Raw genomic sequence first — 16,547 nt, 5'->3', positions numbered from 1 at the left:
TCCCTGGAGTGGTGGGGACAGAATCAACACTGGAGTGGATTGTTAAGGTGGTTGGAGGCAAAGAATACACTTGTTACCTTAAAAAGGTGGGGGGGGGGGGGGAGGGACGGACATAATTGTTCAGGTTCCTATTTTAATCCTACCAATGACTTGCTGAATAATCTTGAGATTTTTGAGTCTTAATTTTTGATATGTTTTTTAAAACCACTCTTTCTTGTAATTACAAAAAAGCAAAACAAAAACCCAGGGCAATGTTAAAGCTAATGTAAGCTGAGTATAGACAATTGAAGTTCTAAATGGAGCTAATTATTTCCCCCCCTTTCAAGCACTGAAACAAAGGACAGGCTTTGCCAAAATATTTTCAGTTCTCTAAACTACAAGATTAAGCTCTTTTACACTGAAGCCTGCAACTAAGTATGTCCAAGACCCCCTAACTCAACATACAATAACAAGCAGCTTCTAACCAGGGTGCAAGATATCTGAAACCCAAAGCATTCTCATGATCACAATGAGTAACCAAACTCCACAGCTCGAGAAATTGTTAGAACCCTCAGATCCCTTTCTTTGAGAACATAAGCCTGTGAAATTATCTATCTTTGATCCAATTTGGCTTTTTCCTCCCTTCCCAGTTCACTGAACATCACACAAAATTGATTGCCAGAGTACCACAATGCTAAATCTGGAGAATTAGGAAAAGTGTTACAGGACCACTGAATCGAGAGGCTCCCTGGCATCCATCCTTCACTGCGGAGCAAGCCATGAGCTCTGGCTACCTTCATTTATTTTTAGAATATCCAGTTGTTTCACTACACAAAAAGACAGTATATTAATAGGTACATCAAAATTAAGAATCTTAACTTGATCAACTGATTTAAACTGTGTAAGTCATTCTCTCAGCAAGGGTAACATTTGCCTCTCATTTTCAGCCTTCAAAACAGAGGAAGGTAACCACCTCCAAACGCAGGTTAAGACCGTCCCACTGCTAGAGCAGGGACGGGGCCAATTCAGTGAGGAAAGGCTTTGCAATCAGGGAAGTTGATTTCATTTAAGTTACAAAAGACCTCCTGGCACCTCCACTTACCTGTGAACAGGTTTTTGGTTTGTTTGTTTTTTTAACTTTGCAGTTGTTTAAACAATGTTTAAAAGCACCTGACCCACGGTAGGGGAGCTTTTTTTTATTTTTTTAACTTGCTACAGAAAGCACTTGTAATGTAGGGCAAAGAGGCCCAATTTCAAGTGATTCAGTCAGAAAAGAAAATGAGGTGCTGTGGCAGACAACACTCCAAGATGTCCCTCAAGAGCCCCACACCCCAGCACGGGGTGTTCATTGTGTAATCCTCATTTGAATGTGGGCAGGACCTGAGGAGACAGACTTGCTAGCAAACTGGCTCTGGAGACCTGCTGGCATGATGCAGGAAGCAGCCACCTCAGAACCACCCAGGGGCCCTACAGCCAGGTGAGGAATCTGGGCTCTCCATCCTAAAGCCACAGGAAATGATTTCTGCCAACAACCTGAGCTTAACTTCAGGTTAACTTGGTAACTTCACAGCAACTGGATTAGGTGTTGGCAACTCATCTGGACTATCCCAAACCAAATTTAAACCCTAACCTATGGGGCGCCTGGGTGGTTCAGATGGTTAGGCGCCTGCCTTCGTGATCTCAGGGTCCTGGGATCGAGCCCCACGTTGGGTTCCCATCTCAGCGGTGAGTCTTCTCTCCCTCGCCCTCTGCCCCTTCCCCTCCACTTGTGCGCTCTCTCTCAAATGAATAAATAAAATCTTAAAAAAAAAAGCTCTAGCTGTAGCATAGAAAGTTTGGCCCACAGGATCCACCTTTCCCAACTAATAATCTACTTTTAAAACTTCGATATGGTGGCACTTGGGTGGCTCAAGTCAGTTGAGTGTCTGCCTTCAGCTTCATGACCTCAGGATCCTGGGATCGAGTCCCGGGGCCCCATGTAGGGCTCCCTGCTTAGCAGCAGTCTGCTTCTCTCTCTGCCCGCCCCCCACCTGCACCTGTGCTCTCTAAAATAAATCTTAAAAAAAAAAAAAAAACCCACAGGGGCGCCTGGGTGGCTCAGTCGTTAAGCATCTGCCTTTGGCTCGCGTCAGGATCCCAGGGTCCTGAGATCGAGCTCCACATCGGGCTCCCTGCTCAGTGGGAAGCCTGCTTCTCCCTCTCCCTCTGCTTGTGTTCCCTCTCTGTGTCTCTGTCAAATAAATAAAATCTTTAAAAAAAATAAAAACCCACAAAACTTTGATATGGATTACACCCCTTTAGATTCCTCATAATTCTATGAAGTAATTTTGTTAAGTAAATTACTTTACAGAAGTTTGGAGGCTCACAAAGGCCAAGTGACTCAAATGGCTAATAAAGGGGCAGAGCCAGAAATTAGAGACCACGTCTGACTCCAATGCCAAAATCCACCTTTCCCTATAACCAACCAGTTTTGATAATTTCTTTGAAGTCTCAATGATGATTCCCATTATGCCAATAGACAGTAACAATAAAATCACATCATAGACATTAAAACACCGGAGACATTTTTAAAAAATAATAAAAATAGGGGCGCCTGGGTGGCTCAGTCGTTAGGCGTCTGCCTTCGGCTCAGGTCATGATCCCAGGGTCCTGGGATCGAGCCCCGCATCGGGTTCCCTGCTCCGCGGGAAGCCTGCTTCTCTCTCTCTCCTGCTGCCCCGCGCTTGTGTTCCTGCTCTCGCTATCTCTCTCTCTGTCAAATGAATAAATAAAATCTTTAAAAAACAATAATAATAATAAAAATAAAAAACAGAAGAGCAGAAAAGAAAAAAGAAAAAAAGAAATCAACTAACCAACCACTGGAGAAAGTTTGTCCTTCATTATTAAAATCATTTTATCTACTAAGGTTAGTTACTGGGCATGTCTGTTAAAACGTCTTTTATTTTAAAGTACTTCTCAGTAAGGAGGACTTTGTTCCTTCATGGCTTATTATAAAACTTAGGGAGTTAAACTGAGTATCTGTGAAGGCCAAAAATGTTAGTTATTCTTACCTAAGAACACCTTTTAAACAAAGCCACAAAACAGCTTCTTTTATTTTCTAGTAAGACTAAATTTATTCAATACCCTAAGTAAAAGTTTTGATTATAAGTATCCAACAGTATAAAAAGTACAAAACAGATTTGTAGATTTCTAATATATTAATACAAAGTGCATGACTACATACAGTACATCCTACAGGCAAAGAGGTGGAAGGGGAAAAAGAAGACTGTGGTTGAGGTCTAGTAATAAATAAATAAATACAGAAGTAGAGATGATCCATATTATAGTATATTCTACCACCAATACTGTAGCCAAAATGTACAAAAAAAACCCCAAAAAACCATTTCAAAATAACGGGAGGAAGATGGTAATGGCTGGGACTCTTGGAATACACCTCAAAGGCTGTGGGAGAGCCAACCCAACTCACTGCGTAGTCTATGCATATGGTGGCTTGTAGTTTGTGCCATAAGAAATATAAAATTTTAAGTTTAGATTAAGAACTATAAAACTATAGGGTGCCCATAGAAAGTGGCTCACTCCTTGTTATTTATACTATCCAATTTTAAAAATCCAGTTTTAAAAATAAGCACTGAGTCATGTTACTGTAAGGTAGGCAAATGATCCTCCCTTATTATGAAAAGTCTGAACTGGTGATATGTTCTTCCTGAATGTTTAGAAAAGAGGCAATGAGAGTACTTTGGTTTGGGTTCAAGTAAAAGGCTTTCAAATGAAGATTTTAGAACTGAAGAGCTCTGTGTTCAGGATTTATCATCTAATATCTCAAGGTTCACAAAGCCTGACCATAAGAAGCCAAACCTAAACCAACCCACTCAGCATTAACACACACCTCTCTTCTTTTAGTAGAATTTTACTTTAATAGAGTGAAAAGAAACCCAAAACCCTAATAGATTAAAACAAGTCAAACAACCACTCTACACAGATAAAACCTTCACAAAGGTCAACTGAAGTAATCCAGAGCTAAAACTGAATTGTGCAGATTTTCAATGAAGTCACCAGTCATGTAACACAAACAAAAGTCAATTATTTACACACTAGGCAAGCCCTCTAAGAAATGTGCCCCAAGAAGCATTAACCTTTATTTGTGTATGCCATCCTGAAGACTTGCACATTTTTTCAGATAATTTAACCTTCTTAATAGAATGTGATCTCTACCATGTGGTAATGCTTTGGTACTATTCATTTAGGATTGCTCATCCTAAAATCTGACATTTCCCCAGAGGAGCTTTGATTCTGCTTTAGAAGTTTCAATATAGATTAGAATCTTTATCAAATATCAATATGGAGGGAGGTGACACAGGATGCGACATATACAGTCAAGTTACCTGTGTATTTAGAAATTACTCCTTCAAGGTATTTGCACCAGACAGCTTAGTCTGTCCTGCTTCATATTCAGTAGTACAGGTTTGAATCATCAGAACCTTGGCAAGACCTTATTATTGCAAAATTATTAACAACTACCTCTAGGGGCAAGTCCATGTTACTGAGTTATGACAAATTTATTATCATGAAGGAAAACAAGTATAGCCAGCCATCTTTAAAAAATGCCCCAACCACTGCTTCTCAATATAGAAAGACTAAAACTACATACGTTTATCATACAACAAATCCCATCTCTGTCCCCTGAAATTCCCCTAGTTTCATTCATTAGAAGGGGATTAAAAAAAAAAAAAGACTTAAAGAGCACTTTACAGCAGCATTCAGCTTTCCTATGAAATACTCAGCATCTTAAATATTATGTACACTTCTTTTTTTCTTTTAGTAAGCTAGACACTGGCTTCAGAGATTGTGGAACTGGAGGAGAAATAACCACCCATTCAAAACTATTCTAGAAATTGTCTTTTGGCAGAATAGCAGGTATCAGAGTTAAAAATAAAAGGGTTTTGTTGCTTTGTTTTCTTTGCAAAATTTAAATCGTTTTTCTTCCCCTTCTCCCTAAACCTCAGTCACCACTCCTGAGTGGAGATGGGCAGAGGCTCTGGGCCCTGCTCCTCCGGCTTCTCAGCAGCTGTTTTCTTATTGCTGCAGCAAGGCTTGAAGAGATGCGTGTCAATGAGGACTTCCCCAAAACGGCCTTTATAGATAATCCCGCAACATATTTTCTGTCTAAAAGAAAAAAATGGGAAACAGATTAATAAGGTAGAAAACTAGTAATACAAGAAAACAAAGGGGGGAAAAATCTACATCCTTATAACTAAGTACCACATGAGCAAGCATTCCAAATGAAAGGCTCCTAGAGAGATCCCCAATTAGCTAAATTATGGGAATTACCCAGGTCCCTTAAATCTCACACTGGAATCTTATCAAATATTAAGGGGGGCAGGGGTCATTCTGAGAGACAGCAGTTTCGGAAGCTGCTCCTAACATTGTAAACTGTTTCTTCTAAAAATCACCGACTCTTGGAAAAAAACAAAACAAAACAAAACCCACCATCATAAACAGGCTGATACAACTGGTAAATATATATACCATCAAATATACATAAAGGCATAAAAAATGACAGTACAACAAAACATCCATGGATCACATACTCTATGGGGAAAAAAAAAATCATTTTTTTATGAAGTACCCTTGTATGCCCTTCTCCAATCCCACCCTACCCCATCTCATTCTCTCCTCCTTAATTTTAAGCCTATCACTACTTTTTTCTTTACACTTCATAGTTTTACCACATCTGCATCTCGACAGATATTGCTCGGTTATCTATGTAAAAGAAACACATATATGGAATTATACTCTATAGTGCAATTTTTTTGCTCAACATTGAAGTTCATAGCTATTGTTAGGCAGAGCCTTTATTTCATTTTATGTATAGAATTGTACCATGTAAATATACATTCATCCACTGTCCTTTTACTGGGACAACTTCCACTACTACAAATATGCTATACACACATCAATGCATGCTTAAACATTTTCTAGGTTATGTTGCTGGGATACAGAAATGGAAACATGTTCATGTTTACTCAAAAATGCCAATTATTTATCAATGTGGTTCCCTTGTATTCCTATTTACTAAAGGTTTTAAGTTTTGAAGAAACATTCAAATTTATCAAACATCTTCAAAATACTGCTAAGATGGTAAGCATTTTTTCCCCTCCTTTACCAACTGTCAATGTGGCAAATTTCTATCAGTTGATTTTTAATGTTTAAACCAATCTTATATCCCTAGAATAAATCTAATCTGGTCATGATACACTCTTTTGCTATCGAAGTTATGTTAGCCTCATAGAATGCTTGGAGCCTACGCTCTCTTTTACTCATCATCTGAAAAAGCCAATGCAAGATCAGAATCATTTGTTTCTAGAATGTTTGGCAGAACTTGCCTAAATGGGTCTGGGGTTTTTGGAGGCAAGACTTTGACCAATGAATCAACTTTTTATACTATACAGGTTTTCTATTTTTTTTCTATTTTTTCTTGAGACAACTTAGGTAAACTTTTCCTACTAATGTATCCACTTCACCTATATGTTCAATTTATTGGCATACAGTTGTTTATAATGTGTGTCTTTTAAATTTGATTTATAGCTAAATCTCCCTTTCGTTATCCAAGATGCTTATGTGTATTATCTCTTTTTTCTTTATCTGCTTCATCTCTAGTAGTTTTTTTGGTCTTTTTCAAGATCTAACTTGTTTCTTTACTGATCCTATTCGCTGCATACTGGTTTTCTACTCCCATTTGTTTCTACTCATCTTTTTTTTTTTTTTAAGATTTTATTTATTTATTTGACAGAGAGAGACAGCGAGAGAGGGAACACAAGCAGGGGGAGTAGGAGAGGGAGAAGCAGGCTTCCCACAGAGCAGGGAGCCCAATGTGGGGCTCAATCCCAGGACCCTGGGATTATGACCTGAGCCGAAGGCAGACGCTTAACGACTAAGCCACCCAGGCGCCCCTCTACTCATATCTTTAAGACTTTGCTTTCATTTTTCTTTGTATTGGGCTTCATTAACCTTTAAATTGGACACATATCACTTCATTTACTTTTAGTCTTTTTTTTCTAAGCATTAAAGGCATTAACTTGGGGCGCCTGAGTGGCTCAGTTGGTTAAGCGTCTGTCTTCAGCTCAGGTCATGACCTCAGGGTCCCGTGATAAGAGACCCACATCGGGCTCCCTGCTCAGTGGGAAGCCTACTTCTCCCTCTTCTGCTCCCCTCTGCTTATGCATCCCCCTGCTTGTGCACGTGCTCCGTGCTCTCTTTTGCGCACACTGTCAAATAAATGAATGAATGAATGAATGCATTAACTCTTCTTCCAACTCTTTGCAACTTCGTATCATTTGTTCTGATTCGTGGTATTTTTCAGTTATTCTTTAGTTATAAAGGTTTTCTCATTTATATTATACTTTCTTCTTTGGACTCATGGTTTCTTAATTTACAAATACATAGAAGTTTTCTATTTCCATCTTGTTTTGCTAGGTATATTTAGGTATATTTTTAAATATTCTGCCCTGCCCTTCTCAACTCTGGAGGTTTTCACTCTTTTTTTTTATTCTTCTAGTGGTGACATAGTTAATCTAGTCCCAATGTTATTCAATATATTTATTCTCAACAATGCAAAGGATGTTAGGATACCTTAACTCTTATCACTATTATTGCCTAGACTTATGTTACTGTCTTGTAATTCGTTTTTTTTTTTTTTTACTCCCGCAACTATTGTTATTTCAAACAGTCAGTGTTTGTTTAAATTCACCTAAATGTTTACTACTTTCTTTAACTATCCTCAGAATTTTAATCTAGGATCTCTTTTTCTGCCTGTAGAACTTTGTTATTTAGGGTCAGCTTGGCAGCAAATTCTCAAATTTTTTTCCCCAGTCAAAAAGTCTTATACCCTTGTTCATGAAAGATTTTTTTTTTAGTTTATTTATTTATTTTAAGTAATCTCTACACCCAACGTGGGGCTCAAACACAATCTAATGATCAAGAGTCACATGCTCTTCCAACGGAGCCAGCCAGGCGCCCCAAAGGATACTTTTGCTACATATAATTCTAGGTTGAGAATTTCTATCTCTTGGTCCATTGAAAGTATTAATCTATTGTTTTTTGGCTTCCTTTGTTCATGCTGAGAACTCAGCTTTGTATGTTTGTTGTTCCTTTGAAAATAATGTCTTGGGCGCCTGGGTGGCTCAGTCGGTGAAGCGTCTGCCTTCGGCTCAGGTCATGATCCCAGGGTCCTGTGATCGAGTCCTGCATGGGGCTCCCTGCTCAGCAGGGAGTTCACTTCTACCTCTCTGTCTGCCCCTCTCTCTCCCTCCCCCTCCCCTCTGCTCGTGCATGCTCCCATGTACACGCTCTCTTTCTCAAAAAAATAAATTTAAAAAAACAATTAAAAAGGGGGGGGGGGCGCCTGGGTGGCTCAGTCAGTAAGCAGCTGCCTTTGGCTCAGGTCATGGTCCCAGGGTCCTGGGATCGAGCCCCACATCAGGCTCCCTGCTCGGCAGGAAGCCTGCTTCTCCCTCTCCTACTCCCCCTGCTTGTGTTCCCTCTCTGTCAAATAAATAAAATCTTTAAAAATAATAATAATAATAATGTCTTTATTTTCCCACTGCTTAAAGATCTATTTTGTCTTTCATGTTCCACAGTTTCACTGTAACAAGTCATCTATGGGTGAATTTTCTCTACCATAAGATAAATGCTTATTATCCCACTTTTGTTAGTTTTCCCCAAATCTGTGAAAAAGAAAACGCTTAATCACTTTCTCTTTGAATATTCTCTTTCTTGGTCTATTCTCTTTTTTGACTTTTGGGGCCCCACATTCACTTAGCATTTTGGCCTTTGATTATTCCTTTTTAATTTACTCACCTATCAATGCTATTTTTAAAGACTTAAAAATATGTATTTCTACCTTTTACTTTTTTCAGTGAGAGAACTGGTCAGAATACCTAGTCTACTCCATTATAGGAAATTTAGGTTCCCTAACATGATTTTTATTTTACATCAATTTTAATAGGAAAAGCACACAAAATCCCAACTCTCAGCTCAATTCTTGCTTAATCCACCTCCAACCATGTGTGCTACCAGCTGTTGGCCAAATGCCATTTAATTGCTAAGGAAGTGGGAAACCATTGCCTGTAATTAAGAAGGTTTGCTGGTTAGAGAGATATTTTCTGTTGCTTTTACCTTTTCCAGTATGTGAGATCTAAAAAGGAAAAAACTGGCGTTCTGTTAGAGCCAGAGGCCATCTCTGTATCTGAGCCATCATCTGACTGGTTACTGTAACAAGGAGATTGAGCTGGGGAGGCACTTGAGGTGGTACTGTGAGCATCAGAATCTGTAATAAGGAGAAAAAAAATGTATAATTTCATTATCTGCAACTAAGGCTCAGCATAAAAAACTGTGAATGAATTAGTAAAAGGATTTATTTTCTATTCACTACTTGTATTTGAAGACATTTGTACTAAAGTGTTTCTAAAAGAAAATGAGGACATAAGCTTCCAGGAAGATAAGAATAGACACACTTTTTCCCCATTCCTCCTACTACTACTAAATAAGTACAACTAAAAACCCTGGATATTACATATAAAACAATCCTAAAAGACTCTAAAAGTTGGCAAGTTAGAGAGCTTGACCCAAGGAAAGACACGGTGCTGAGTTCCCTAGTTTTTATGGGTTTTCTTTTTGCCTCATAAATCCCAGTCTTGGAGCTATAGAAGCCAGCAACCCAGAAATGCCAAATGGGTATAGAGCCAAAAAAAAAAATAAAAAGTGCCAACAAAACCCTGCTCTCTAAACAAAAGGCCAGGAGCAAAGTGGTAGCCTAAAAAGACAGCAAACTTTTATTAGACAATAATCACTCTACTCAAGCACCATAAAAAAAAAAAAAAAAGGACCCAACCCCACCCACCCCAGCATAGGCCAAGTGGGGAGCCTAAGATTTCCATCCTTATAAGATTGGTATGAAACCCTCAACAACTCCACCAGGGTGTCAAGAGGAAGCCTGTTGAAAACTCAGGACTTTCATCATGGCCCACCAGGAATGAGTACCCCCACCATGTGGGAGCTTTAACTCCTACCCCCATCCCATAGCAATGAGGCGCTCCTCCCACCTCAGGTGTCAATGGAGGTTGAGGGGGGAACCTGACTTTTAACACCACTGGGCAGTAACTTTTAACACCTCTGCTACAGGGGTGTCCAAAAAACCCAGTAAAATCAAAGGTTTAAATAAGATCCATAACATAATTTTTAAATGTCCAGGTTTCAATTTTTTATTTAAATTCAATTTAATTAACATATACGGTATTATTAGTTTCAGAGATAAGAGTTCAGTGATTCATCAGTTGCATATAACACCCAGTGCTCATTACCTCAAGTGTCCTCCTTAATCCCCATCACCCAGTTACCTCATCCCCCCAGCCAACTCCCCTCCTGCAATCCTCAGTTTGTTTCCTACAGTTAACAGTCTCTTAATGGTTTGTCTCCCTTTCTATTTTCATCTGATTTTATTTTTCCTTCCCTTCCCCCTATGTTCTCTGTTTTGTTTCTTAAATTCCACAGGTTTCAATATAAAAAAATGCCTCAGGGGTGGCTGGGTGGCTCTGCCGGTTAAAGGCCCGACTCTTGATTTGGGCTCAGGTCTTTGATCTCAGGGCCTGCAGGTTTGGGCCCCACTTTGGACTCCACACTGGGCATGTAGACTACTTTAAAAAAAAAAAAGAGGGGAACCTGGGTGGCTCAGTTGGTTAAATGTCTAACTCTTCATTTCAGCTCAGGGTCATGATTTCAGGGTCATGGGATCAAGCCCCATCCAGAACTCTGCTCAGCAGGCAGTCTGCTTGAGGATTTCTCTACCTCTGTCCTTCCCTCCCCCCACCTTGCACTCTCTCTCAAATAAGTCAATCTTAAAAAAAAAAAAAAAAAAATCCTTCAGAGGGGCACCTATGGTAGAGCTCAGTTGGTAGAGCATTTGACTCTTGATCTTGGGGTCATGAGTCCGAGTTCCACACCCAGGGCAGAGTTTACATACATACATACATACATAAAAGAAAAATTAAAAAAAAACCCATATCCAGAACCAAGATCTCAAACTGAAAGAAAAGGTAAGCAGATGTTAGCACCACGATGACAGGGATGTTAGAATTAACGGACCAAGATTTTAACAGAACTATGACAAAAATGCTCCAGTGAGCCATCATGAACATGACTGAAACAAATAAGAGTCTCCATGAATATATCTCAGTTTCAAAAATAAAAGCTACAAAGAAGAACCAAGTGGAACTGAAATTTGAACTGGGAAAAAAAGAAAAAAACGAATAAATGAAATAAAAAGCTCAGTGGATGTGCTTAACAGCAGAATGGAGGGAACAGAGGAAATAATCAATGAACTGGAAGAAAGAACAACAAAAATTACCCAACCCGAACACCACAGAGAAAACAACTGAATAGAGACTTAAGAGACCTCTGGGACTATAACAAAAAAAATCTGCATTTGTGCCACTGCAGTCCTGGAAAGAGAGAGAGGGTGGAGGCGAAAATGTACTCAAAGAAACAGAATGGCTGAGAACTCGCCAAATTTGGCAAGAGACATAAACCGATATATTCAAGAAGCTGAGCAAACCCCTAACAGGATATACTCAAAGAAATCAATACCAAGACACACCATTAACTAAATTTCTTAAAACTAAAGATAGAGGGAAAAAAATCTTAAAAGCCACCAAAGAAAAAAACAATACCTTACCTATACAGGAAAAACAGTAAGATTTTGATTTCAAATGGAATAAAGGCAGTTCATCAGATACAAGCTAAACATGATTTAGTATTTTTGCCCTTAAAAGACAAGTCAAATTTACAAGCCAGAAAATAAATGTTTTGGTTGATGGTCACCATGCTCTAAGGCTTTCATGCTGCTATTTTCCAGTCACAACAATATCACAAATAAGGGTCAAGCTTACCACACTCCCCCATCCCAGGATAGGTGGATAGAGCAATCCTCCAATTCAAAGAACCAATTATTTTTTTTAAAGATTTATTTATTTGAGAGCGAGCCCATGCAAGTGGGGGGAGGGGCGGGGGAAAGGGAGAAAGGGTCTCAAGCAGACTCCACACTGAGCATGGAGCCCAAATGGGGACTCCCATCTCCTGACCCTGAGAGATCACAACCCAAGAGTCTGACACATAACCCACTGCGCTACCCAGGCGCCCCCCAATTAGTATTTAGTAAGGACGTACCTATTACATATCAAACCCCATTTCATATGCTACATGGCAAGAAACAGACTTAAAAAAACCCTGAGGAGAGCTTATAGTGTTTTGTATTAACAAAAGTTTACCTACAAAATCCTCAAGAATAGCAGGCTTTAAGAAATACGTCTACTGGAATGTTTAAAAGACTTCCCCAACAATCAGAAGCAGCAGCAATCAGCTCGATGCTGGTTTTGAAGAAAACTCACTATCCTAGGAAGTGCTTAGTATCTAAGAAACAATTTTGAAGCTGCAGTTTATTAAACCATTTTCTACCTATAAAAATGGCAATTTCATATGGTTTAATCTAACACTTGGGATACTAGAATAAAACTAACTATATAAGAATGCAGTAAGGAAGAAAATTCCCTTCTAGAATGCAGGCCTAGAAATTCTTCAAAGAACTACAATTTTTAAAATGTTAAAAATTGTGGAATTTGAAAAGGCACAAAGGAGTAATTATCTAGCATGGGGCAGGTAGAGATGATAAGCAAAGTAGTGGAAGCAGAACTCACCATGCACAGGAAGGGAACTGACTCAGCCCAAATATTCTTTGCCTAAAATAGGACCTCCAAAAGACTCACTAGGGATTTTCAACTTTATTCCATAGCAACCAGAATTCATTGTAGATTTTAAGAAGGATGACAGGGGCGCCTGGGTGGCTCAGTCATTAAACGTCTGCCTTCAGCTCAGGTCATGATCCCAGGGTCCTGGGATCCAGCCCCGCATCGGGCTCCCTGCTCGGCGGAGAGCCTGCTTCTCCCTCTCCCACTCCCCCTGCTTGTGTTCCCTCTCTCACTGTCTCTCTCTCTGTCAAATAAATAAATAAAATCTTAAAAAAAAAAAAAAAAAAGATGACAAAAAGAATAACATTTATATAGGAATTTGTTTTGTTTTATAAAACCCTTTTTAACCTGATTTATCCCCATTTCTCAGATTAGAAAAATATGGTTCAATGTTCAGTGCCACGAGGGTCACATATTTGTTAAGTTTCAAGAACAGTAACTCAAATCCAGATCTTTAAGCTCTAGGTCTAATGCCTTTCCAGTACACCACACAAAAGAAAGAATATCTCAGAAAGAGAAATAAAGGTCAGGTACACACAGGATGCATGGAAGCAAATACATAACCAGAGGTGGGAACACCATTTAGTGGGTGATGTATAAAAATTCAAGTAACTGTTGTGTTGCACACAGGTGCTAGCAATTCACAACGCACACGGGAAAACCCTGCTTCAGTCTAAGCGTACAAAGCCCACACACCTTTTTCAAAGGGACTTATTTTCAGTCTCCAATCCCTCCCTCCACAACACAGCTTTATAATAAAAATCTAAAATTACACTGGAAATATTCCCTTAGGTAAGGCAAAACTGAGTCAGGTATCACTTTCCCTATAATTAAAGGGAGGAGCTAAGAATATACATATGAATAATCAATTCCTCTAACCTTCAAGTGGTAGAAGAAATTACTATTTCCCAAATGTTCATTAAAACTTAGTTGGAGGGGTGCCTGGGTGGCTCAGTCGTTAAGTGTCTGCCTTCAGCTCAGGTCATGGTCCCAGGGTCCTGGGATTGAGCCCCACATCGGGCTCCCTGCTCCACGGGAAGCCTGCTTCTCCCTCTCCCACTCCCCCTGCTTCTGTTCCTGCTCTCGCTATCTCTCTGTCAAATAAATAAATAAAATCTTTAAAAAAAAAAAAAAAAAAAAAAACTTAGGTGGAAAAGAAGGTAGAATTAATCTTTTTCTTTTCCCCAGGTGATAGCTGATTAAGAAGGGAACATATGTAAACAAATAATCCAGTAACAAAATGGGCAGAGGACCTTAATAGACATTTTTCCAAAAAAAGAAAAGAAGGACAAAATATAGTAAGTGTTGGCAAGGATGTGAAGAAAAAGGAACCCTTGTGCACTGTTGTTGGGAATGCATACCGGTGCAACCACTGTAGAAAACAGTATGGAGGTTCCCTCAAAAAAATTAAAAATAGAAATATGTGATCCAGTAATTCCACTACTGAATATTTACCCAAAGAAAATGAAAACACTAATTTGAAAAGATGTATGCACCCCATGTTTACTGAAGCATTATTTACAATAGCCAAGGTATGGAAGCAACCCAAGTGTCCATCTATATAGATAAACAAATAAAAATGGGGGGGTTGCACATGTATGTATATGTGCACACACACATGCAGAAGTATTACACAAAAGAAGGTTTGCAATGATTTGAATAGAGCTAGAGAGTATTATGCTAAGAGAAAGACAAATACCATATGATTTCACTCATATGTGGAACGTAAGAAATTAAGAGATGAACATGGGGGGGTTGGCAAACCAGAAAACAGACTCTTAACTATAGGGAACAAACTAGGGGTTACTGGAGGGCGGGCGGGGGGGAAAATGGGCTAAATGGGGGATGGGTATTAAGGAGGGCACGTGTTGTGATGAGTATTATATGTAAGTGATGAATCACTAAATTCTACTCCTGAAACTAAAATTACATTGTATTTTAACTAACTGGAATTTAAATAAAAACTTGGGGGAAAAAAACATTTTTTAAATAAAAAAGAACATGTATAATTAAAATACACACATATTTGATATTACCTAAATATTTTACTATAAAGTATTAAAATATTTTAGCCAAAGATTAAATATATCATCAGAATAACTATGGACTAGTAACACCTACTTAAAAGAGCAGAAAGTTAGCAGAAGATCTGCAAAGATTTCAGAGTCGTGGGTATTGATTATACTACCCCAGAGAGCAGGGTGGTATTACAGAAAGAGCACAGGGCTTTGAAGTCAAGACAAACCAGAGGTCGAATTCATCTCTACCATCTTTACTAAGTGACCTGGGTCAAGGTTAAATCACCACTCTACTTCCTATCCTAATCTCTAAAACAAATTATTGAGATAGTTATGTATGTAAAGTGCTTGGTACATATACCAAAATGCCCAAGAGATGATAGTTCTCCTTTCCTCACTCTACCTTGTTAGTATATTTAACTATCTTTTACCATTATTCTAAAACAAGCTTTGATTGGTAATATTTTGTCCTACAAATTGTTATTATATTTGTCCTACAGGGTCCAAAAGATTGTTCTTTTAATCCTGAAAACTCTATTACCAGTCCACAACCCCTTACCTACAATTTTGAAAAAGCTCTGAAAACAGAAAGTTCGGCCACAAAATCTGGCCTAACCCGAATTATAAAATTAGGGTAGCTAAGGGACGCGTGGGTGGCTCAGTCGCTTAAGCGTCTGCCTTTGGCTCAGGTCATGATCCCAGGATCCTAGGATCGAATCCCACATCGGGCTCCTTGCTCAGCGGGGAACCTGCTTTTTCCCTCTGCCTGCCGCTCCCCCTGCTTGTGCTCTCTGTCTCATTCTCTTCCCCACCCCCTCTCAAATAAATAAAATAAAAATAAAATCTTATTAAAAAAAAATTAGGGTAGTTAAACCTGACTAGCCCATGCAAGTTTTATTTATTCCACCTATGTGAATACTCCTAAATTTGTGCTACAGAAATACTAATGTGTGTGATTCAGTAGTGCTGCCTTAGAAACCCTCCCACTTGATGCAAAGGCTACATATAACATTATATGCACTGCATTTCCTTTTCAAACCCTGAAATTCTAAACTCCAAAGTATTTAAGTGCCACTACAGGTACTCTCTCCTTCAACAACTTCCGTTAAGAGTATATGAACCTGGGTGCCTGGGTGGCTCAGTTGGTTAAGCGACTGCCTTCGGCTCAGGTCATCATCCTGGAGTCCCGGGATCGAGTCCCACATCGGGCTCCCTGCTTGGCGGGGAGTCTGCTTCTCCCTCTGACCCTCCTCCCTCTCATGCTCTCTCTCATTATCTCTCTCTCAAATAAATAAATAAAATCTTAAAAAAAAAAAAAAAAAAGAGTATATGAACCTGATATTAGTTTGTCATTCCTTTCCCATTCCATCACACACAACACACACTGCCCCAGAAACCTAAAGTCCTGAGGCTAGCTTTACTGCAATATGTGAGTTATGATCTCTAAAGTTACTTTCCAGAAAACCTGGGCTTTGGTCTCATATTGTCCACTAATTATTTACATACCTTTTCTGCACATCTCCAGACCTCAATTTCTTTATGCATAAAAAACAAGTGAACACATCTAGAAAAATTTCAGATGGTAATAAAGAGATCAGAGCAGTCAGAGGGGTCTCCACACAATCTGAAGAAGTGGCTACTCAAAGTACTTTGATGGTATCAAAATTAGAGTTTCAAGAGTCCATAGAAATATCTCTACAGTACATAATGCCTTCACATTTTTAAAAGAAATTTAAGAAATCTATACATACCA

At 39.0% G+C, this 16,547-nt stretch overlaps 1 protein-coding gene across 5 annotated transcripts in view; it reads right to left on the bottom strand.

The window, feature by feature from the left end:
* Positions 1 to 3,085: 3,085 nt before the first annotated feature.
* Positions 3,086 to 16,547, bottom strand: part of SINHCAF (SIN3-HDAC complex associated factor) — a 32,118-nt gene continuing 18,656 nt past the window's right edge. For all 5 annotated transcript variants that reach the window (XM_045873673.3, XM_045873676.3, XM_064591432.1 and 2 more), the window contains exons 5-6: positions 9,154 to 9,304; positions 3,086 to 5,142 (exon numbers count right to left, since the gene is read on the bottom strand). In XM_045873673.3, the coding sequence (XP_045729629.1) occupies positions 4,983 to 5,142; positions 9,154 to 9,304 (311 nt within the window). In that variant the 3' untranslated portion in view covers positions 3,086 to 4,982. The remainder of the gene's footprint in view (positions 5,143 to 9,153; positions 9,305 to 16,547) is intronic.

This window comes from Mirounga angustirostris, unplaced genomic scaffold, assembly GCF_029215605.1.
Source record: "Mirounga angustirostris isolate CCGP_5_RB_7025 unplaced genomic scaffold, mMirAng1.0.hap1 SCAF_5, whole genome shotgun sequence".
NCBI lineage: Eukaryota > Metazoa > Chordata > Mammalia > Carnivora > Phocidae > Mirounga > Mirounga angustirostris.
This window is presented reverse-complemented; position numbering and strand designations above follow the sequence as displayed.